Source organism: Apus apus, chromosome 8 (assembly GCF_020740795.1).
Source record: "Apus apus isolate bApuApu2 chromosome 8, bApuApu2.pri.cur, whole genome shotgun sequence".
Classification (NCBI taxonomy): Eukaryota; Metazoa; Chordata; class Aves; order Apodiformes; family Apodidae; genus Apus; species Apus apus.
In genome coordinates this window covers 10,210,791-10,235,089 of record NC_067289.1, presented here as the reverse complement: position 1 = coordinate 10,235,089, position 24,299 = coordinate 10,210,791, and the positions used below count along the sequence as shown (strand labels likewise).

Here is a 24,299-nt window from a genome sequence, read left to right as displayed (position 1 = left end):
AAACATAAGGTCAGCATGTTTCCCCTTCACCACACAATTATGTCCTGAGCCAGGCTTGTACATTAGAAAACTAAGAAAAAAAGATTAGATTTGTCTTTTAGAAACTGATTTACCAGACCTGAAACTGTTTTGGGTTCTAAAACTTACGGAAAGGAGTTATGGGAATGACCACAGTGGTTAATTACAGGATCAGAAAACTAGCCAGTGCAGGTGAGTATTCCTCTCAATTTTGAATTTCAGCAATTATATGTTCCAAACAAATTAACAGGTTCTTTCATAAGATCATATTTATTCTGGAGTGTTCATACTGCTTTTCATCCTTTTAAAAATTACCCTGCAGAGATGCAGTGGAATTTTACCAAGATTTGGAGCACAGTATGGAAATACTGCTTTCATGCAGTTTTATCTCCTAAAACCCACAAAGAGTGATTAAATGTATATAAATATAAAATAATTCAGCAACAAGTTTAGAAAGAATAAGTTATGAGAAAGAAATATCTGCAGCCTCTTCAGTAACACTGTACGACATCAGCCAGTCAGCACAAGTTCTCCCAGTTAAACATACCTCCAGTGAGATGATGCACATGAAATCTTATGTTAAGGATTTTACAAAATACACTGCAACAACAACTCTTATTCTGTGTTACTGAATTCAGCCAATTACTTCCCCATTTTTTGAAACTTTGATAAATCCTTGATATTTTGCTTAGTTCCTTGGGTGTGCTTTAAGTCTCCTTCATCATGCTTCCTCTCTGTTATTAGCAATTTCAGGACCAATTTGGAAGATTATCTCTTACTCTTGCTGGCTAAGCAGCATCACTGTTTCTCTCAGAAAAACCAGATGAAAAGCCCATTCAGACAAGGCAGGCAAAGGTACTTTCCCACAATTACAATGCAAGTTAGCAACAGCATACTTCAGTGACCACAGAATCAACTTTTTCTTTAGGACAGACTTCTATGGCTCAAGATCTTTGGCTGAAAATAAACCCTGAGGGCTCAATATATTTTACTGAAGTAATTCTTTAAGAATTCAAGGCCTAACCCCATCTTCAGTCAAGACATATGCTCAAAGCTTACTGATTCTTTCAGAAACTGCAGAACACTACCCACATGGGTAGTATTCAGTTTTCAAATACACACACACAAAAGAGGTGGTCATTCTTTAAACTGAAGAAGCCTTTGTTTTTCTCTTAACAAATTGGCAGTTATTTTCAATGCATGTGAACTCCCCTAAAGTCTCTATATCTGCTTTCTTTCCATGAATGCTCTTCCCAGTAATTTTCAGAACAAAAATTGAAGGTCTAATAGCAACATTCTGTTACTCATCCTCTTCACTCTCCCTCAAAGAACTCAAAGTTTAGTAGTAGGCAGCAACAGTCTAATCATACATATCATAGAAAAGTGCTTTAGCAACTCCCACTTCAAGAAGCAGGATTATCAGCCTTTGTCTTCAACCTTTCTTTATGAAGATCTAAAGGAAATCTTGAGCAATATAACATTCAAGGCACAGAAATTACATATACTTCATGAAGAAGTTTAGAGTAATAAAAAATTAGAACTATATTCCATACATTCAAAAGAGATACACTGCTCAGAATACTTACCTGTATGACTGTTGAAGTGTGCAAAATTAGCAAAATTTGCCGTAGCAGTTGACTGAGGAGGAGCAGCAGCAAAGATATCTGAGCCAAGGTCACTGAGGAGGTCAAATTGTTTCTTTTCTTGTTGCTGCTGTCCTTGAGATCGAACTACAACAGGAGACTACACACAACGCTTCAATTAGCTAAAAAAATCCCCCATTTTACCAAACTGACTTTTGCAAAATACTAGAAACATACACTAAGCATACTTCTTTAACAAGCCATTTAGTCCTTAAGTTTAATATGTTGTATACAGCACAGACCCTCTTCCTACAGTATGAGGAAGCCTATCTGTGTTACTATGGTGGCTTTTAAAGGAACTCTGCAGCAGATTCCCATAGTATAAGAAGGCCTAGAAGAATAAAGCAGCAGTATATAAGTTGAAAAATATATATTTCAAGTTTCAAATACTGCATAAATACAAGTAATAAAACTCAACTATTTTCCAACTTGTAAAATTGTAATCACTCCATTTTGAGAAAGTATTTGAAATTCAGTATAGGGAAAGAAAACTCAAAGAATTACTAGCCAGGCTGCCAGCTGCAAATTTCTGCTGGTTCTGTCTTAAGAGGTCCATTCAAGAGTTGTCTGTACCCTAAAGGTAAAACAGTTTTGTTTTGTTTTTAAATATAACTGTCTTCCCTCCAGACTGTAAGAACATGGCATTGTTTGGCTTAACCTAACAGCACACAGACCCTCCCTGAGAGCCACTTGGTAAAGACAGTTACTAATAGGCAGCAATAATGAACATGTGTGCTTTTCATCCACATATACATTACTAACCTCATGGTTAATAGTATCAGCCAGTTTATTGTTTTCAAATTAAAAAAACAAACTCAAAAATACATCCCATTAGGTTCAAACTTTAGAGATATTTATGCAAAAGACAATAATATTTAAACTTCTTAATCACACTGGAAATTTCTGCTAACTAAAAATAACCATTTAAAAGAAAAATCAATATCGTCAATAGAAACAAGCTTAATTTAGAACCTGATCTGTAAAAATCTGAATACTTCAGCAAAATACATTACGTTGTCTTCAGCAATCATATTATTAGGCAACAGCTGCTATTGCAAGAATTCTTGTGCCACTCAAAAAGTACTGCTGAACAGCTCTGTGCCCTTCAGTTCTGCCATTACTCACTTGGCTAGGTGTGCCCTTATTTAAGTGCAGTGTGGGTGCAGCTTCTCCCAAGAGAGATTTGAGTGGTTTCACCTCAGGTGTGCTGCTTGTACTACTAGCAGAAGACCCCGATATGGATGCATGGACTGATGCCACCACCTTTGCTTGCTCTGGGGGAACATACCTATATCCAAAAAGAGAAATGTTTTTTTACAAGTTCAGCATGAAAAGTTCTGTTCAACTTTCATCAGGTTCAACTGAGGTGGTAGGTCTCAGATTTGCTATTCTAATCACTGACTCTGCAGCGAATTCTATCAGTAGTTTGCAAAATACCCATTATTTAAATATACCTTTTTTTTAAGACTACAATTCCAGGTCATCAATAGTTTATAGCACTTATTAATACAAACCACACGTCTTCCACATCCTAATAAAAGCATGTCAAACCCTTATTTACACTATTGTTGACATCACCTTAAGCCATTTCTGTTCCATCAATATGAACTACACATTGAGAAACTTCTTTAAATTGTCTATCTTCTCTGCTTCCTGGTCTGAAAAAAGTTCAGAAATTGTTTCACTTCAGAGCTTTGCAGTCTAGTCCAAAGAGCACACAAGAAGGAAAGCGCACTAAAGAACATGAGGATAACAGTCCATCTTCACTTGTCAAAGAGACAATCTTTACAATTGTAAAGCTGTCTTACCATCTTTTCTTTTCATATTTTTCCTGTAGAAATTCCTTTACTTTCTGCGGATCCCTGAAGTCTGGAATTGCTGATGATCTATCATCAAACAGGCCTAGCCAAATCTGTTTGCACACCTTATTAAAAAAAAAAGACAACAGATTAATCAGAGAAAAATGTTAATTCAAAACCGCTTTTAAGTTTACAATTGTTAATACATCCAACCATTAAAAAGTGTGTGGCTGTACACTTTCTTTCAGACTGAGCTGCTTTAACAACTGATTGGTGCACCATGTACTGGTTTAAATACTTCAAATTGAAAGACCATCTGTCACAGCAGGGCAAGCAAATCCTTGCATCCGATATCACTATAAAGTACTGCTTTTACAAAATATTTGTCGTATGTACTCATGAAGGGGCAAAGGACCCAATTTCTGCTTCTAATCTTAAAAGAGTCTTCTCCTGACCTTGAACAGTCTTCTCCTTCATCTAATTCTACACATTCCCTTACCCGTACTTCAGGGTTTAAACTGTTTCAACAGATTCCATATGCCACAAGCCCCAGATGGTAGCTTTTAAAGGATTTAAGGCTTAGTATTTATACTTACAATTACTATTTGGGTATAGGAACTTGTTTTTTTATTTTAAAAAGCCATTCTTATGATGATGCAGTTTCTATGATATCATATACATTTAATTAGAGTGAGGGTATGAGAGAAGGGGGAAACCGTTATTGCTCTGCTTTAATTTTCTAATTGTAGTTGTGAGTGTGCGGAAGTTGAACCAACTGCAAAATTCTCAGTACATTCAGCTTCAATTCCTGACCAAAACAAGAGAAAAAATGAGTTCTCAAAACTAAACAAGACACAGGAGTTGTCCCGTTTATGTTTTCTTTAAGCACTTAAGACTACACTGCAAGTAATCCGAGTATGCACACTAACAGTATACCAAACATTAACTACCCTCTAAAACAGCCTCTACTGCTTTAAAACAGGTTTCTTCCACCAAAGTCAAAAAAGCTGTTTTTATGACGCACACCCTCCTACAAATGTTGCCCTCTATTCTTGCAATACTGTCAGGTTTTCAACACTGTCCCCCATGACCTTCAGAGGAAGCACATGCTCTAACAAGCAAGAACTGCACAAAATTATTGCTCTGGAAGTTGGTAAATGAAGGTAGAAGCTGTGATACTTCCACTACTTCATCTTCCCCAGAGAGGCACTAACTTATTGGGGTTCTACTTAATTCTTTGCCTGAACAGCTAACTTTAAAACTGTAGCTACTTAGCACCTTTGGGAGGGCTAAGTATCAAATGTGATGAATCTTACAGGCAATTTCAAAGACAGCTCAGGACAAGAGAGATTAGACAGCATAAGTATGTATTTCATCCTTGATGTCTCGATTTTATATAGCCTGCTTGCATGCCCAACACTCCCACAGTCCTTACTGTCACCTACTGGATACAGACAAACATCATCAACAGAAAACAGACCTAATGATCAAAATACAGCTCTAAATTAGTGATCTAAATACTCATCTAAAAATAAGATCAGTAGTTCCTATTTGAAATAAACTCAGCTATTCAACATTCATTTAGCAACTGTACTCTGCAAAAAGGTTAAGTTCAATAAGTCGATTTGAGTCTGCAAATTTAAATTCATTATTTGCAGTAGGATAGTAGATGAAATGAAACTGAAAATACTTTAATACTTCTTCATAAAAATTTACAAGATATAAACTTCATAAAAAAGTCAGAAGTCTATTCTAAAATATTAGCTAATAGCATGAAGCACTGTTTTAACAGTAGCAGTCTTTCACACAAGCACTATGTTTTGCTGACAAAATTTATAAAGTCAGAATAGTTAGGGGAAAGCTTTAAACATCTGAAGTGGATAGTCTGGTGTTGGCCAGCAGTAGTATTTCTCAACTTAGATTTGTGTGTATAACCACACCAATTAACGCTAGGAGGAAGAGAAGTCCCCTTTATAGCTAGTCACAGAGTACCTGGCAGCTGGAGTTGGTGGTGTCCAAACCTACATGGTCCCATTCCACCCTGCCCCCAACCTGCTCAACTTCAGTTTTGGGAGGAAGATTAGCAAACACTGAAGAAAATAAAGTGGTGCCTAATTTAAGACAAGCAGAAAGACAAGTGTTAGAAACAGCCACTACTCGATTCTGCACCTAGCAGAATAACACTCAGGGCTGCACTGTGATGATCAGTTTGCATCCAGCCTAAGACACGCTAGTGAATGCAAGAGAGGTCCTCTTACCCACACATATCAGGCCATTAAATTACTCCTCCTTCTCCTGCCACCCCAAACAAGTCATATCAAAGCAGCCCATGACACTTACCCTGTCACTAGGACCACTGAAACCTGTACTGATATCAACCTCATAGCACAGTCAAACCACAATCCAGTTTTTCACCCCTCTCCTTCCCAGTTTTCTGCTTCATTTTCACCCTGGAATGCCTAAGCTTTCAGAGGGAGTGGGAAAAAAAAACACAACACAACAAAAAACCCAAAAAGCAAAACCACAAGCCCCCCCCAAACAAACCAACTCCTTCTCAAATAGGACTCAAACCTTCCTGACAGGTGATTTCTAGGGAAGATGACAAAACAAGGTCCTGTGTTACTTTAGATCATTCATCAGCACTGCAGCTACAGTAGATAACAGTTATGTGAATATGCAAACTGGCTTGAAGGAGGACTGTGCTGTCCAAACACAGTTTTAAATAATGCACGCTTCTGAACAGTGTCAAATCTTGCATTGCACTGCAATTTTGCAAACTGTCAGAAAGCAGGCTTCCAAAAGCAGTAAAAACTGAAATATGCCCCAAGCCACTATTACTTAATTAAACCTGCCAGGCATGCTTTATTGGTTCTGATACTGGTAGCAGACAGTGTTACTCATGGGCAACACAAAAACACCAAGGAAAAGAACCTAGGCTTAGTCCACGTGCTTGAGCAAGAAGCTCTCATTTTAACAAGAGTTTGACAGCAGTAGCTACACAAACATAGGTGAAAAACATTTACTTCACCACATCAGTGATGCAAATTAAATTTCACATAATTTTTTTTACCTAAAGAGTTCTCAGAAAAAGTACAATCTGTTCTAAGTCTTAAATACAGACAATTCTTTTAGAAAGCCAAATGTTAAAGCTTTAATATCACACAAGAAACTATTAAAAGGCACAGTTTTCTCTAGGATTGTATGAAGTACCACACAATGCTTTGAACATCAGTGGCTGTTTCAAGCAAGCATTCAGAACACAATAAAGGCTCCATTGTCTTTCCTTGTTGGCTGGTGACCTGTATGCTCTTTCTAGCTATACTTCTGTTACTATCATCTGACTTGATGGGGACCCACAATACTGCATTGATTATGCTTCAAGCAAGCCACAATACATTATTTTCTGCTATTTACAAAAAAAAGGTAACAGTCATGTGCTGTGCAATACCATAGGATGAAATCGAAATTGCAAATTAAAATTTGGAAATATTGTCAGAGGCAGAAATTATATTGCGAGACAATTGTTTTTTGAAATAGTTGTCTTTCCATAGTGCTAAAATAAGTCACCAAGAGTATTGAATTTTACACACACAGAAGTTTGCTGTGATAACTATGAATATTTTTACTGAACAAGCCATCACATTTTTTAATTTCAAAGCTACTTTAAAGTTACTCTTCAGATAAAGATTCAGGAAATCTATGCCATACAACATGCTGGTGATCACTCAGCATTTATATCTTTGGTATTGTGATTATGTCCCACTAATCACAGCTTTTAAATCCACTATCTGAATTTGACAGCACTTGAGATACTAAAACATTAATCTTAACAAAAACATGGTTAGAGGAAACGTAGAAAAAACAGATTGGCAACTTGACTGCCAATACTTCAATATGAGCTGTCTGGCATGACAGCTGCCCAGGCAGGACACCTGAACAAATCAGCACACAGTTTTTCACAGCATGTGATGACTCTTGCTCAGCCACTACTTGCAGGACATAGAAAAAAGTGCAAAAAGGCAAAAAAGGGCATATAAATCTGCACAAAACCAAGTTTTAAGCAACCAGTTGCTCTACTAAACAACAGGTTTTCTTCTTACTATCTGAGAAAAAAATATAAAAATCAAAGAAAAAACAGAAGGAAAAATTCAGACCAATATATGATTTAAGAAATTTGAATTTGATATCCCAAAGAGCAGCTATTTTAAAACACCTCTCTAACTACACCATACATAAATCAGACTTGTAGAGATTATTCAGAAAATGCTACTGCCCAAGTTTCATAATATATTTTAAGCTCAATTTTAACTCATCCCTTTGCTTTTACAGATAACACATGAAGAAGCATCCAAACTCACCACGAAGTTACACAACATTATGATTAAAGTATCAGGCCTAAAAATTTGATGGCTTTCTGAAATCCTTCTACATTGCAACATCTTCTTGGGGATACTCTGGTTTAGCTGCTTCATATTAATATGTATATTTTTGGGGATACTCTGGTTCAGCCATTTCATATTAATATTATTTTTGCAACAGCAGCACAAATAAACCTCTGCCCAAAAGCTCTGTTCATTCACCAAAAGCCTTGCTACACTCCTTTTGATAACCAAAGCTCTATTAAACAAAATGCTCTGCTTAGAGAAGAGTCTGGCAAGTTGGAGCCAAGAGTAAACATTCAAGTTACGTGGAAGCCCCTAGAAACAGTGGAACATATCCAACAATCCATAATCATTGTCCACTGTCCCTGAAAAGTATAATTAGTCCATGTCCCACTGGATCACCAATGCAGCAAGAAGAAAAAAGACAGCATTGAAGTCAGAATGATTAAGCGTATGCATTTGAAAGTCTAGTTTTGTTGAAGGGTTGACAGAAGCAAGACTTTGAAGTTCTGCCTGTCTCTCCTACATTGTGGGAGCTGCAAAGCAACAAGACAATGCACAGTTTTATCTTGTCAGGTAACAATAAGTAGAAGACAAGATTCAGCACTTCATGAAATTTAAAAGTTCATGAGAATGCTTTTACTACTGGTTTGGGAAAAACAGTACCTGTGCTCTGCCAACATGCTCCAATCCTGTAAGGGATTCCAATCCTGTAAGGGATGTCATTAGACCTTTGGCAACTAGATACTGGGAAGTTCAGAATTAGATTAGTAAGTACAGCATGAAGAAAAGAAGGAAAGAGAATCACAACCAGCTTCATCCTTCTCACCCTGACCTAAATAAAAGCCCAGGGGGTAGCAAGGCAGAAACTGTGAGCTGCCATAACTTAAATATATCTTTGAAAGGAGAAACTGGGCCAAGTGAATATAGTATGTTATAAGAAAGTCTTTACCTGTATTTCTCTTCCTACCACTGGTTTCCCTGAATCTGCACTCAACAGCTTTTCTATTTGAGGAAGAAAATGGGTTTTGGCTGGAATAACTGTATTTACTTATCTTGTTTTCCATACACTATCTACGCTTGTAGTTCTACAGTTTGAGTAACTACGCTTGTTTTCAGCTTTAACACAAAGGAACAAAGAACTCATCCCATTCATTGTGTATGTGGTACTCCACAAAACAAAGTTGACTAGAAAGGCTTCTGGTTAAAAAACCCAGCCTCACAGTAACATTTCATGCTTTCAGGCATTCCAGGCAGGGCTCAAAGGCTAAGCAGAACATAAATGTACCTGTTTTCCACAAATGTTTAGCCTTTGATTTTTCTTCTAGGTTTGTTGTCATGTTTGGGGGTTTCTTGTGTGTTTTTACAGAGTTGGGAAGGTGGGGAAGGACATGCACACTAAGAAACTGCTAATAAAGAAAAAAACCTCAGCAGAATCCATGAAATTCTGCAGAAAGACAATCTGAGATTTCAGTGATTTCTATTCCAGTGCTACATACTTCAACTACCAAACAAGACTTTAGCATGACATAACTATTTCACTGATACAGCTTTCCACTGTGTGTGGGAAGGCGGAAATGGGAGAGACAGAGGCCTCCTGCTTACACAACACATTGAGCCACCACACTTCAGACACTCCTGTTAGCATAGCTGTACTAGTTAAGAATAATAAAAATTCAGTTAGGCCAGCAAAATTTTTTGCTCCTGAAGCCACCTTCTCTTGTATGCAGTAAAGGCAGCAAGGCAAGGAATAGCTACAATAGGAAAATAATTCTTCTGGAAGAAGCTGTACTTCAACTAGAAAAAGCACCACACTACAGCTACAGCAATGGGGTACTTCTTGTTTAGACCCAGACATACCATTTCATAGGAAGATTACACTTCAGTCTAGTTTAAAAAGCTCTAATGAGATATAACCTTTCAGGAGTCTGGTAAATGCCAAATTAGATTTCTTCCCTGCCTTTGACCCCCTGCCCCCCAAACAAAATAACCTTAGTTATGCACCAAACATAATGCTGACAGTGCAAAGAACTACAGATTACCACACAACAAAACTATGTTCCAAAACATAACACTCACCACAGGAAGAAAGATTTGGAAACAGTTCCCTTATGTAAGCAAGTTATAGCTTTGTTTAGTAATTCAGCAGTTCTGATGTCAATATTATTCATTCATCTCTGTAGGTTAGAAGAATTTTATACTGCCAGTATACTGACTTCAAAACCAGTTTGGGCCTAGAAGCTATAGCTGCTTTCACAAGCACAGAGTCCAAGCCACTAAATCCTGCTAACCAAGGCATTGCTCTACACACAATCAGCTCATGTATCTCCATATCGTATTAGCAGAACCACAGATGTACTACAAGGACACCTGACAACACAGCTCCTGCTGTCAGGACTCATCAGCTCCAGTTTAGCACTGCTCTTTCTACTCCAGAGCTTCTAGGCCACATTCCACACTAAAGGAGATTCTAGGAAACCATTTTGGTCAAGCAAACACCAGCTCTGAACCAGCCTCACACTGCTACTAGTTCAGCAGTTGCAGGTTCTCCTGAAATCTAGAAATTGAATCTAGTATGGGAAACTGGCAAGAAACACTTGCACAGGTACCATCAAGAGTCAGAAAGACTAGCACAAAACCAAACTTAAGAACTGCTAAACTAATCCCAAGCACTCGAGCATACCCACACAGTATTCTTCTACTCATTAGCTCAGGTAAACATAATCTTTGTCCCAGACGGACACAGCTTTTCCTAACATAAGACAATCCACATAATTTTCTTCTACCGTACACATATTAGAATACGCTATTTGGAAAGGTTCTGAAATGTATGGTGCTTTTCAAAAATTTAGTATAAAAATTAACTATGCCTCATAATACTGTTTTTCAGCTTCAGGGGAAAGCTTCTGAATAAATGTTCACAGCTATAATGGCAACATGAGTACCACCTCCGCTTTCTGCAGTGAGTTCACTTTCTACTATCGTTGCACTGCTGAATCAGAGGCCTCACCAACATTAGCATCATTTGATTATAACTACTCAAAACAGAACTATCTCCATACCACTCTCTTCTCATTATGCCTAACATGAAAATACAGTGTGAAAATGTCACTGCGCTTCATAGAGAACAAGGAGAGGGAAAATCCTACCCAGTGAGTCAGAACTGCCTTTATCCTTCAAAAGGATTTCAGAAGGCAACTGAGAAGTATCAGCTTCTGGATGTCTCCATTCCTGCTGCAAGAGTGAGCTAATCCCAACATTAGCAAAGCCAGTCTCAACATCTGTTTATACCCACAACTAAGTAACACTAAAATATGGATGTGTTCCAATACAGCAAAAAGATTTACATCTGTATTTGAAGTAAAAACTTAGCTGAAAAAATTATGTGCCAGAAAAACATTCTTTGGAGGTGTATACACAGAGAAGGAAATAGTGTCTCACACTTGAAGAGAAGCTGTTCTGAATAATCTTTTCCCAAAGCAGTCACTTGGTAGAAGCCTTTTTTTAACTAAATGTTGAGCCACATGTACCACAAAGATGGCAATTTGTGACAGCTGGGGAAAAGTTACTATTTCAGAGATTAGGAAATTTTTATTTTTTAAAAGAGAACTTCAACCTCACAATATATTGTCCTTATAAATACTCCTTGAAGGAGAGTGGAAAACTACTTCCTCCAAGAACAACTCACCACCTCAATAACTGCCTTATTTCATGGAAGCTTTCCTTGCTATTTTCCTTTCTATTCAGAACAAGCTTCCTATTGTACACCACGATCTACTCATCTGGAAGAAAGAAAGCTTACCACAGAGGCCTCGGCCACATTGGAGAAAAACTAGCAGGACAAAGTGAGAATGAACATTTTTTACACTCTACAGAAAAATTTAAGTTAAAGGTACTAAACTGCAAAAAGTTGAGGTTTGGTTTTTTATATATGTATAGTTGCAGAACTAAAACAACTGAATGTTACAACATGTAAACCATTCAGTGACTGAACTTTGCTTCACATGTCCACATTCTAAAATATCGGACAGTTTTGTGTCTCAACACGTATATATTCAGAAGTTAAATTTTCTAGGGTAAATAAGAGCCACCTATAATGAAGAGCAAGCTAAGCAAAGAAGGTTTTTTGTGAGGCCAGATGAACTTCATCTGCTCAATACTTTATCTTGTCTGCAGGTGCATATTCCAAAGTTTAATACAAACAAGAGAAAGCAAAATGTTTATTTAACTACTGCAGCATACAGCATGACAAAGTAAAAACACGTGTAATTCAGTTGTAAACTTCTAAGCATTTAAAACAAGATCACTTCCCCGTTCAGTAGGTCAGCACCTACAATTACAAGTATCTATTCAATGTTACTTTAGAATTAAGGCAACGCACAGCTATCCAGCAACCAAAAACTACACTCGGGAACATCTTCAATTATGAGGTAGATAATTTAAATCACTGCAATACTTTAACTAGAGAAAGAAGTACTACAAACACAAAGACCCTTGCATTTTTTATGTCAATAATTGATTATGTGTCAACTAAATCATTATGATTGGCAGACTGGTCAGGTCTATAATGAGGAAGACAACTACACCAACTGAGTAGGGATCATTTAAGGCTTCAGACCAGTAAAAAATGAAACTGGTAGCATTCTCTAGCCATTGCAGATCCAATGAAAAACAATTTAAACAGGTGCAGGGAGGGGGGGGTATACATTTTCCCTTACACTTGTGAAGCTTAAAGCAAAACTGCAGTTTACAATCTAATCTTACGGAAAGACGCTCCAACATGCTCTATCTGAACCCATAAAATATTCTTTATTGGTCTCCTTATGCAAAAAGTCAGCAATACATATTATATATACATGTATATACATATATATGCAATGTTACACAGCTTTAACATGTAAAAACAATTAAAAAAAAACGACTAGTCAAAGCCATTAAAAGCATGTATAATGTATGGAAGAGTTTAGACCTTGTTCCAGCTCTGTCTAGAGGAATCATCCACTAACAGTCATTTCAACAAATAACACATTTATCAGGACAGAAAAAGAAACTGCTATTTCTATTTTCATTCTTTAACCTGACAGCTATGAATGGGCCAAGCCTAAGAAAGTATCAGCATTTTAGCTAATGATGGGATTTATCCCCACAAAGCTTCACAAGAACACATTGATAAGACACTATGTAGCCTATAATCAATAGTTCTACTAAAACAGAATACAGACCCATTCAAAATGAAATACAATTTTTCTAATTCAGAATAGAACCAAAAGCTGCCACTAAAATCCTCAATTCTATAGTATGGTATTAAAATACAAATTTAATGCTCAAGTTGAAAACATCAATAGCCACATTCAGGGTCTACATGCCCCACATCTCCACAGAGCCAATCCAACATTTACCTCAGATTTAGCTTTCATCTATTAAAAAGAATAGAAAGACAGCACACTAGAACTTTTTGTCTTCAAAACTGCCTCAAGCCACTCTAAATGTATAGATGCTTATTAGCTAACAATCCTTGGAGGGGGAATCTCTTTCAAGAACCTTCAACATTTAAATGCTTCCATTAAATACATAGAAACTACTAGAAGATTTTCTGACACCTACTCTGAAGAAATACAGCTACAAGCAACAAATCTATTTTTGTCAAGGGACACTCTTTCAGGAAACACTGCTGCACTCAGCCTCAAGGCCTGAGATTGCAGAAGGAAAAAAGAAATGCATTTTGCCTTGTGCAAAACCAAAAGAAAATGCAATTCAGAAACAGCGATCATGTGAATCACACCTAACACTATGATGATCATCTACCTAAGTGAAACAAGCTCTTTATAAGTATCATTTCAAATTACGTTGCTTTGAAAGACTTCTACTTTTAGCTATAAAAAAGGCCCTTTTTCTTAAGTAGTGTTTTAAAGTTTAATATTGAAGTGCTGAAACCACTTTATATTCTCCAAAGAATACTTACTTCATTTCCATGCTTTTGCAGAAATTCTATTTCCTGTTGTGTGAAAGTAGTCATCGAAATTGACTTCACTCTGTGGGGTGGATTCAAGCCCCGTCTAAAAGAAGAAGCAAGAAGTGTTTTAGACAGTATTCAGGAAATATGTCATCATACAATCACTTTTAACATTACAACCAAAAGTCAGTTTTAAACTCAAGAGCCATTTCTGTAAAACACACTCATTTTGGTACTGCCATAAAACTTAAGGCTGTGTAAGCTCATCTCGAAGTAACATGCATGCAAAGTCAAATAATTGAGCTTTAGGGGAGACCAATGTTTATAACTGCATATGCCAACTCACTCTGACCCACTCTGTGCAAACTTATGAAAACAGACTTTTAAAAAATCCTGATCTGTTTCCCCAAACACGTCCACCCTTGCCTGTGCCTTTCCATCTGTCAGTCTTGGGCCCCTCTGCTGTAATTTTCTTTCCCTCCAACTCCTCCCTCACTTCAATCTATTCTTACTACAACTTCTGACCAATAACTAGATTTCTTCAAGCTCAGAATTATTTTCTCTTGTTTTAACCGGTATTTCCTGCTTCCTCCCAGCATCTCTTCCCAGTTTACTTTTTGCCCCTCCATCCACAGAGCAGTCTTCTTCCTCCTCCTGCACACTACACAAGTAACAGCAACAAAGACAATGTTTTTGTTGTGCTCTCAGCTGAGAGATGCCATTACTAATGCAATAGCTTGAATCTTCAGCAGTTCTGCATTAAACAAAGACCGGCACCATTCTCACATCCACACCACAGACTGCTGCAGCAGAGTTAACAGAAACTCAAGTCACTTGTGCTGCCAAAGCCTGACATTGTCAAACCCAGTTCAGTCAAAACCTGCAAGCATAGAGAAAAATCATGCTGAGCAACAGTGCCAGTGCAAGAAAAACCCTTCTTTCTTTTCAAGCTCTTTCTCTAAATACATGCTAACTACTGCTTTTGCCCACAAATACTTACAATTAGAAACAAGCCCTGCTTTGCTCAATGGAAACAAGAACATTACATCCCACATACACCAAGCACTGGATACACTGACTCAGGCAATACTATGGGGTTAGTTTAACATTCAAGTTCATCAGGCCTGGATTCCTGCTATGCCATCTTTAACAAAAATGAATATACATTAACTATGAGATAGCAAAGAACAGAAAACTCTGGGTTATGTATATGAGAAGGAAGTTTCCACAAAGGAAGCTGGGGGAAATTTTCCAGGGATGTAATATAGGGCTAAAAAATTGCTAACAAAACAACTGATAAGAGTTAGTTTTATTGCTTATATTTGTTACTTTGCTTTAATTATAAAATTTGCTTCCACTTGCTTTCAGGAATAAAGAAAAAGTCATTGACATCCAATTTCAGATGATTAGTTTTCGTTAAACTCCATGTTTAGTCCAAGAACACTAACTACAAAACAGTGTGCAACAAAAAGCTGATGTTCCAAATACTAACATTTTTTACTCAACTCTTAAAGAAAATTTTTAGCCCTTTAAGTTTGAGTAAGTATAATGGAAAAAAAAATGTTGTGCATTGAGACTACAGTTTCACCTTGGCACCTAAATTCACACTGTACCTGCGAGAAAAAAAACTGATCCTGTTCAAAAAATTGCCATATTTTTAGTTAAAAGTTGCATACGTATTAGAACACTACGCGGTAACATTTTAGTATAAGTATTATTAAAAAAAATATTTAAGACACTTAATGTTTGAAAGACTTTGATAAAAATAAACAATTGTATTTTGCCAAGAAATGTAATGAACTTAACAGTATTCTAAAAACAGAAGCAATGCACAAACCTATTGGCATATGACAATTAGTTTTACAGAATGCTATTTGCTTAAGCAAATGTTTCAAATCTTAGCATCTAAAATTAAACTCCCTGGTTCAGCACCTCAAAAAGAAGGCAGAAGTTGTTTTGAGACAGTTTATTCAACTCAACCATCAGCAAATTAATTTCTTGTCTCAAAATCTTTACATTCCATGGTAAATGGAAATTAACAGTTTCACATCTTTCATCTAGCTGTAAATAAAAACAACATCCACATCACAAATAACCAGTTACTAAAATACTGTATTATCTAAGATTTTTTTAAAGTAAATATTAATTTTAAGATAATGCAACTTTAAAGTCTGTAAGAGTTTTATGCAGTGAAAATTCATTGTGTCAGAGCTGGTGCTAGTATTAGATTTCATTGTTTGAGTTTCGTTTGTTTCAGGGTTTTCTTTAAACACAGTCTTAGCCATGCAACTAAGTGACACTGTAGAATCAAGTATTAAGTGACAGCACAGAAACAAAGTCAGCATCCACCTGGCGTTTCACATAAATATGCTCCGTTAAACATGACAGTCGTTGTCTCTGGCTTGTAGAGTAAAAATATAAGTGGCTCTGTCTACCCTAGACTGTTTAATTTACTCTCCTCCTAATTAAGTTGCAGTTAGATACTTATAAGCTATTTAATGACTTTTTTAAAGCTAGGGTTATTCGCTACAAAGTCACATTATTTAGCACAAGTAGTATATCTAAACTTTCACATTATCTTCTGCTGGCAATTAGTTTTTACAATAAATACAGTTTAAGTGCTATAAGATACCTGTATTTGCCATTTAAAGACACTGCACAAGCTATTTAAGCAGTACCTACCCTACATGGGTCTCCTAGGGATCTTCAAAATGTTTACATCAGCAAACATGTATGTTCAGTTATGTTAAGCAGCAATATTAAATGTACTTAAAGCAGAGACTAGATTTTGTTTAGTCTAACTAGAGACTCCTACATGCCTCTCTCTCCAGTGAGGTTTGCTCTACAGTTGTTATAAAGTTCCCCTAGTTGGACATTATAACTATGATGTGGGATAAGATGAATTCTCATTTCTTCTAAACTGTCATGCTTAAGGAGGAAGACATGCCCCACTTGTAAAGGTCAGCTCACAACACAGAAGTGTCAGATGTCTTGCACGTGGAAAGCACGTATCAACACATTGGTGGTCCAAGAAGACTGAAAATCCTGAACATAACTTTAATAGCCGTAAGCGTAAAATTGACTTTCAAGCTGAGGACCATACATGCAAGTAATTATTATGTTCGTTTAACATGGCAAGGGGCGGAGGGAATCCTATAGAAATCTTCCTCTTTTGCTAAGTATAAGAAGGCAGACTGGAACAAGGAACTTAAGACAAGAGGCTGCATTATAAAGCATACAAACACAACCCAAAATATGTGCCTTATGTTCCTTAGATAAATTGTTTTGATTCTATCAGCTATTCAGAACAGCTAAAAACCTCATTTTTTGTGCTTTCTAACTGGCCTGAGCCACTTTCAGTAAAATTATACCATGATCTGAGTAGAATCTCCCTAAAACAGTAGTTGTGGGATTTCTGAAGCAGAACTCAAGATTCAAGCCTAAATATTAAAACTACTCCTTCAAATCCTAAAATATTTTACCCCTGCATACCTACAGAGACTACTGGATGACCCAAATGATTCACAAACAAGTCATCTACATATGGGGGAAGCTTACTGGTAGACAGCCAAGCACAACTATCCCTTATGAGGAATTAACAAACCTTCTTTTTGATAGGAAAAATGTATCTACCACTTGCTTTGTTTCTCTCCATGTATTTGACAACAGTTTTGCACAGTTCTAATGCTTTACAGTATTCCCCATTTAACAGGAGAAAAAACAGATTATAGTCCCTTAACCCAAATGAATCATGCCTAAATTAAAATTGACCCTGAATAAATATCTGCAACTTGCACCCATGGAGCTGTATCATCTACTCCTTTCTCTACTGCACAGTTGATGAAGAAAATGGCAACCATAGGCAACCTCAGCAATTAATCCAGATCTCAGCCATCTCCTAAGAGGCCCTTGGGAAAGATGACCAAGTAAGACTGTTCTGCTACCTGCACTTATCTGGCACACTACAGCTAGAACATCCCACACATAGATCCCACTCAGCACTGTCAACTTCTTCATGCAATGGTGATTTCTGTGGAACAGCAGAGTAACCAGAATTTCCAGCTATGAGACTATCCTCCACTGAACTTCCATCAAAGCAGTCCAAGCTTCTAGTGACACAGCCTGTCACAGGAGCAGCTACAGGGAACATGAGATCTCTGTTCCTCAGAGATCTCACAAAGGAAGCTTTAAGACAACTAGCATAAGATTCTGAAGTCTGGAATTGAAACACTAAATATTCTGAACACAGAAAACGAGCACTGAGCATTTGTTACTAACATAATTTGGTAGCAAATTACAGTTGAATTTGTGATTGTTGGCAGAGCAGCCACTCCTCCAGTCATCTAAAACAAACATCAAAGATGTCTCCAAAGGCCAGGGCTGGGAGGGGAAAAAACCCCCAACAAAACAAAACCAGAAAGACACCAAACAAAAAAACCCAAAACTTAAAGAGTGGTCTCTGCTGGGACAGAAGGTCATATGTATGGGAGGAACAGTGGGCAGATATCTAGTCAACACCACTAGTGTCCCCCTGTATCAGATTCTAACACAATCTCAAGTCTAAGCCAGCAAAATCTGATCCTCTGAGAGGCAGGAAGTTAATGAGACAAGTCAAATGCCAAACTGTCATAGAGCACCCTACATCCCCAGATGTCTGGAAAACAAGCTTTAGAAAACCCAACACCATAGCATTCGTTATTATTTCTATGCTATTGTTACTAGCAGGAGAGAATGATATAAGAAGTACTGGCCACTCCTGATACTTGCAGACCTCCCTAGAGACACTCCACCATCTTACAAGCTCATTTATTTTTAAAAGCAGAAGGCTCACACACACATTTAGAAGTACAATCACGGTTGATTTAACTTTTCTTGATAACAAACATTTCTGTACTGTGTAGTATTGACTGTGGTATAGACATTTCCTTTGCTCTCCAGCCATGAGACTGAATACAAATAATAATAATAATAATAAAGGAAATACACTTTGAAAAGATACATACATAGAAGGCAGAGAACCATTTTCCAAAGATCCTCCAAAGGAAAAAAGGACTGGAAATTCATGCCAACACAGACAGAACCATCTTCACTCTAACACTTTTTATTTAGACCATTTTAATTTCTGCAAAACTTCCTTTTGGGGAAACCGACATTAATTTATGACCATTGCACAAAGATTTATTTTTGAGTTTGTTATTAGTATCTGCCATCTCCAACCTGGCTGATACAGAAGTCCCTTTCCTAGGAAAATCTTTAACTTAAATTTTCAACTAGGAATAACATAAGCAGCAAAAAAGAAAGTCACATGATCCAACAATTGTAACAAATAACATAAAAGGTCTTTAGTATTTCCCACAGTAACGGTATGTTCTAAACATTCTTTGTTTCTCCTTCCTGACAAGCCAGAAGTGCAAACATCTGAACCAGTGACTTCCTCAGTAAGCTGGAAAGGAACAAGTAACAAGGGTGGCAGTGCAGGAAAGAGCAGAAGGAGCATCCAAATTATCACATCAGCAGATATTATAAAAAAGTCTAGAATTTCTGTAGTTACCAAACTTGCAGAAGCAGACTCTTAGTGAAACGGGAATAAATTTCCATTTGGAAATTTAAAAACACATTAATTTTATGCAAGTTAGGAGTAGGCTGAACAGGAGTACCGAAGTGCTTGAAAGCCAAGCTATGCACAGACAGCTGAGAAGCAAGGCAAAGAGACATTTGATAAGACAAAAGGAAGGATGTCACTGCCAGCAGGGTACATGGTAGCATCCAGAAACACTACAGACATAGCTGCCAACATAATCCTTTGAACCAAAGGACTTCTGTCACACCAAAAGAATCTCTCTGCCAACATTGCCCAAGATGCAGTTTTGCTATAATAAAGAGAAATTTTCTGGTTTTGTATTATTATATATTACTTGACCTGGGAAGATCACTCCTCTACAGCATCTCCTCCCACTCTCAGGGAAGTGAAGATTGAGAGTATATTTCTACATACCCTATATTCTTGTCCAACACTAAAAACTTGAATTAGGCACAGCTTGTGTGATGCTAGTGTGCTTTTTTTCCATGAGGATAATCTGAATAGAGGGGACAAGCAGAGGCAATTTACAAGGAAGCCACCATTCACACCACTATCCAGGCACACTCTCCTGCATGCACCATTTTGCATAGCGAAACTTTTGCTCTGGTAAACCCGATCTGACAAGAAAACTTCGAACCAAGGTATTACAGAAAAGGACCTCCTCCTCACCCTCAACAAAGTGAAAAACAGATGTTTCTAGCAAAGTCACTAGTTCTGTCATAATTTTTAGCAGTCCTTGAACAAGACAGACATACTCTTTTGGAAAGAGTTAAGAAAATTCTTGGATTTAAAAGCTAAATCTAGTAATAGTATCAAACTCTTTCTACACACAGAATCGTCAGTAGAAATTAATGATCAATCCAGAATGAAGGTTTTAGGTTTGAGCGTACTGTCCTTGCCAGGACAATGAATAAACACTTCAGAAAACTTGCAAAAAAAACCCCAACCAAACAACTTAGACCTTGGGTTTAAAAAGTTTAGAGTTAACTGTATCTAGAACATGCCTATCTAGAATGATACCGATGTTAGCAACCACCTTCAATCAACCAAGCAACCCTTCTGAAGGAGACTTGTTAATGTACTAGTGTTTTAATCTTGCATAGGGCACTTCATACTTGAAAAAACTGGTCTACTCAACTCCAAGAATAGTTCATGTACCAGATTGTAAAAAAATAATTAAAAAAAGAAACAACACAAGTCATTCACATAGCAGACAAACAAGATGAAGGAATAAGATTATTAACACCTTACAGTAAAGCAAGTATTATGAGCTACAATGCAAGCAAACATGAAGCACTACAGAAGCAGCAGTACTTTTACATTTATTTGCCATTATGTGGTTTCTTCCCAAGTTATTTCCCTCCACTGTGGAATCCTACAGTGAAAAGCGCTTGGAAATAAAGAAGTTGTACGATGGAAGATTCTGACAAGTGTTAAAAATAACAGTTTCTAGTTATGAAACAGACATGACCTATCACTACACTAACAAAAATATCTCACTGGCTAGGTTCTAAGGTGTTAACCAATACATACTACCTTGCGCACACAATTTATGAAAGCATTTCCAAGTCAACATGAAAGAATGAGCCCAAATTTATTTCAGAAGAAAGCTTTAAGTCCTCTTAACAGTCCTTTACTCCAGCTCTAAGCATAGGTGTTACTAGCTGTAACAACTAAAAATGTTTGTAGTTTCTTTATTATAGAAGCACAAAAACACTGCATGTTTAGAATGAACACTATTTCCATTTTATTAGAATACAAACACATTAACAACTGTTCTTCAGAAGGTCTTCCTCCTTTAAGCTCTTGACATCCAAATGATGGCCAACTTAACAGAAAGTGACAGCTGTCCCTTGCTTACTAGCTGTTTCACTGCATTTACATCCTATTGGTTACTGTAAACTGAACTATGGACTTTAGCTGTCCATACCTCCCAGCCAACAAGTAAAAGGAACAAATCCTGCTGAACCCGTACTAAACATCTCAGCAGCACTCATGATATATTTGTCTATTAAGGTTAAGAAGCCTAAAAAAATAAAGGAAAATATCTTCATGGAGCAGTTTTATCATGCTCTCAGTTTAACCCATAAGAACATGTGTCACTGTTAAATAAATTCAGTGCAGTAGCTTAAAATAGTTTCACATGCCAGCACAAATAACAGTTTGCTAACAGAGCAAACAGTAGCCAGAGCTGGCTGACTAAGTGGCATGCGTATGTCAAAAACTAGAGTTTCTTTTCAGTTCCACAACCTGAGTGTGTTTTCTGTATTTGCATTAAGCCTGTTTAAAAGTCTACACAAAGTGGAAGAAGAAAAAAAAAAATCAACCCAAGACTAATTAGCTGTCTAGTAGTATAAAAGGCAGCTTGTTCCATGTAAATTCAGCACAGAACCAACACGTTTGCTTTGGTTTGAATCTCAATATGATTACCAACTTTGTCTTAAAACCTCAGACCTTACTCAGAAGGCCTGTGTGGGGTATTTAGTCCTCCTTAGTAAGGGGACAGAAACTTTTTCAGACTCCTGAATGCCTTTTATGAACTCAAACCCTTACAAACACAAATCCTTTGACATACTATTTATTACTTACTTTGGTCACTCTTTGATTCTGCTCCATTTCATAAGCACAATGCCACAGAGACATAAACAAGCAAACAGACTTAGCTACAGAAGCAGTAACACTGAAGACAGCAGGGTTTTTTTCCCCAAGTTATGTACACATAACTGAAATTCAGAACTGACTTATCTCAACTCGTAGTTTCATATACTCTGTCGCTGAGGAGGAAGAGTGGAAAACGGAGGAGGAGTAGGGGGGGAAGGCCAAGCAGGAATGAGGAACAGGAAAAATGCAATCCACTTTATCAGAGCCAATCCCTTCCTAAAGTTTATATACATAGTTTGTAGGAAGTAACAGATGTAACAAAAAACCCTTCTACTAGTTTTCTGATCAAGCATATTAAATTATTAAGGCTTGAACTTATCCTCTAAGCTAGAGTTTAGAGAGCTCTCTTAAAACTACTGAAAAGAATAATTTGATACCCAAAAGGCTAGGCTAGTGATTTAACTCAACATCAAGATTTTTTTAAACATTTAACTCAGTATTCCCCACGCCTTCAAGACTGCCACGAAAGTGAACCACTCGGCCATGTGCCCCCTTCCCTTCCCAAAAGTATTCTTCAAACACTTGTTTAACTGCCCACACTTTCGATGCCTCCCGGGGGGCAGGGGGAGGCCGTGCTCCCCCCTTCACGTGCGTGCCGCAGCCAAACGCGTACACTCCCTACGTGCAGGAGAACAAACCGCCCCCGGAGCAGCTCCGGGACGAACTCTGGACCGTTGCTGCCCACCGGCCACGCAGGCTGCCTGCTCCTCAGCCCAGCGCACACCCCCGGCCAGCAACCGCCATCTCCCGCACCGAGCCTCCGACGGCGGTTTTCAGCCAATACCCCCGGGAAGCCTCCCGACCGCTTCCCCCTGCCGGGAAGCCCCAGCCAGCTCCCCTCCGACGTGGCTGACCCAGCAGCGCGGCGCTGCCCTGCGACAGGGAGGAAGGGCAGACCCCGGGGGAAGCGGCCGGCGCAGCGATGCCGAAGGCGCGGCGCTGAGCCCCGCGTAGCGGATCGCTTCTCCGCTGCCGCCCCAGCAGACGCGTCCCCCGGCGGCGAAGCGAACCCAGAGGCTGGCCAGGGGCGGAGGTCACCCCGCCGACACCGGGGCCGCCCTCCCCCTCCCGGGCCGGCCGGAGCCGAAGGCCCCCCCGCCCGCACTCACAGGATGCCGGAGCAGGAGGTGCACACGAAGCTGCCCACCGTCATGTCGGTGTAGGTGGGGCCGCGCTGGTCGCAGTCGAAGCACTTGCGGTTGGGCGGGAGGCTGCTCATCTCCCGCAGCAGCTTCAGGTGCTTCTCCTCCTGCTTCCGCTTGGCGCTCGCGGCCATGGCCCCGCCGGCGAGGGGACGGCCCGGCACGGCGCCGGGCCCCGCTCACACCCCAACGGCAGCGGCGCTCCGGGGCCCGGCCGGCGGGAGAGGGTGCCGGGGCGGGGGAAGGGGGGGGAAGGAAGAGGAGGAAGGGGCGGGGAGGGCAGCCGGCGCCGGCCGAGGAGCCGGGGCGGGAACGCGGTCGCCTTTCACGCCGGCCGGCGGCGCCGCGGGAGAGGGCGGGCCGAGGGCCGCGCTGCGGAGGAGGCCGGCGGCAGCGGCGCCAGGCCCGGGGCGGCTGAATGACGAGCCCCGGCGGAACCTGCGCGACACCTTTATGAGATCAGACCAGGAGATGGCGGCGGCAGAGCCGAAGGCGCCCGCCCCCGGCAGCGCCCCCTCCCGCTCGGGAGGACGCACTCCGCTCCCGCAGCGCCCCCGGCCGGGGGAGGCGGCGCCGCGGGGGCCGTGTCACCTGGCGTGGACTGGCGGGGAATGCCTCGGGGCGAGGGGGGGGTCAGTCCTGTGGAGAATCCTACGGAGAAGCCTCAGGGAAATGTCCGGTTCGCCTTCTCTCGGGGAGGAGGAGCCGCCCCCTTCCCTGCCGTGCGCTCCGGGCTGTCCCCGCTGCCCCCCCGGGAGCGCGCGGGGCGGCCGTTGGCGGCGGCCGTTGGGCGCGCGCGTCTCCGCAGGCCCCTCCGGCCCTGGGCAGAGCCCCGCGCCCGGGGGGCAGCGCGGGCCCCTGCGGGGAGCGCGGCTGCCGGGGCCCGCCGGGCGCAGGACGGAACACAGCGCCGGCGGTCGCGTACACCTGCCGGTCGCCTCGACCCCTGGTGCTTCTGCCGTGAGCTCACATCTCCCGCTGGTCTGCGAAATGCGTTTGTTCCTCACAAAGGCGCCTAAAGGAATATTTTTTTCAGCAGAGCGTAAAATACTTCTAAAGAAAAAAAAAATATTATAAAATTACTTAATAATCTGGTGATTTCACTTGTAAAACAGCCTGG

The 24,299-nt window shown here is 39.7% G+C and overlaps 1 protein-coding gene across 10 annotated transcripts in view; it reads right to left on the bottom strand.

Annotated features, from left to right (window-relative positions):
* AGFG1 (ArfGAP with FG repeats 1) overlaps positions 1-23,464 on the bottom strand; it is a 36,034-nt gene extending 12,570 nt beyond the window's left edge. For all 10 annotated transcript variants that reach the window (XM_051626131.1, XM_051626132.1, XM_051626133.1 and 7 more), the window contains exons 1-5: positions 23,147-23,464; positions 13,805-13,898; positions 3,470-3,585; positions 2,787-2,949; positions 1,605-1,761 (exon numbers count right to left, since the gene is read on the bottom strand). In XM_051626131.1, the coding sequence (XP_051482091.1) occupies positions 1,605-1,761; positions 2,787-2,949; positions 3,470-3,585; positions 13,805-13,898; positions 23,147-23,313 (697 nt within the window). In that variant the 5' untranslated portion in view covers positions 23,314-23,464. The remainder of the gene's footprint in view (positions 1-1,604; positions 1,762-2,786; positions 2,950-3,469; positions 3,586-13,804; positions 13,899-23,146) is intronic.
* Between the last annotated feature and the right edge of the window lie 835 nt (positions 23,465-24,299).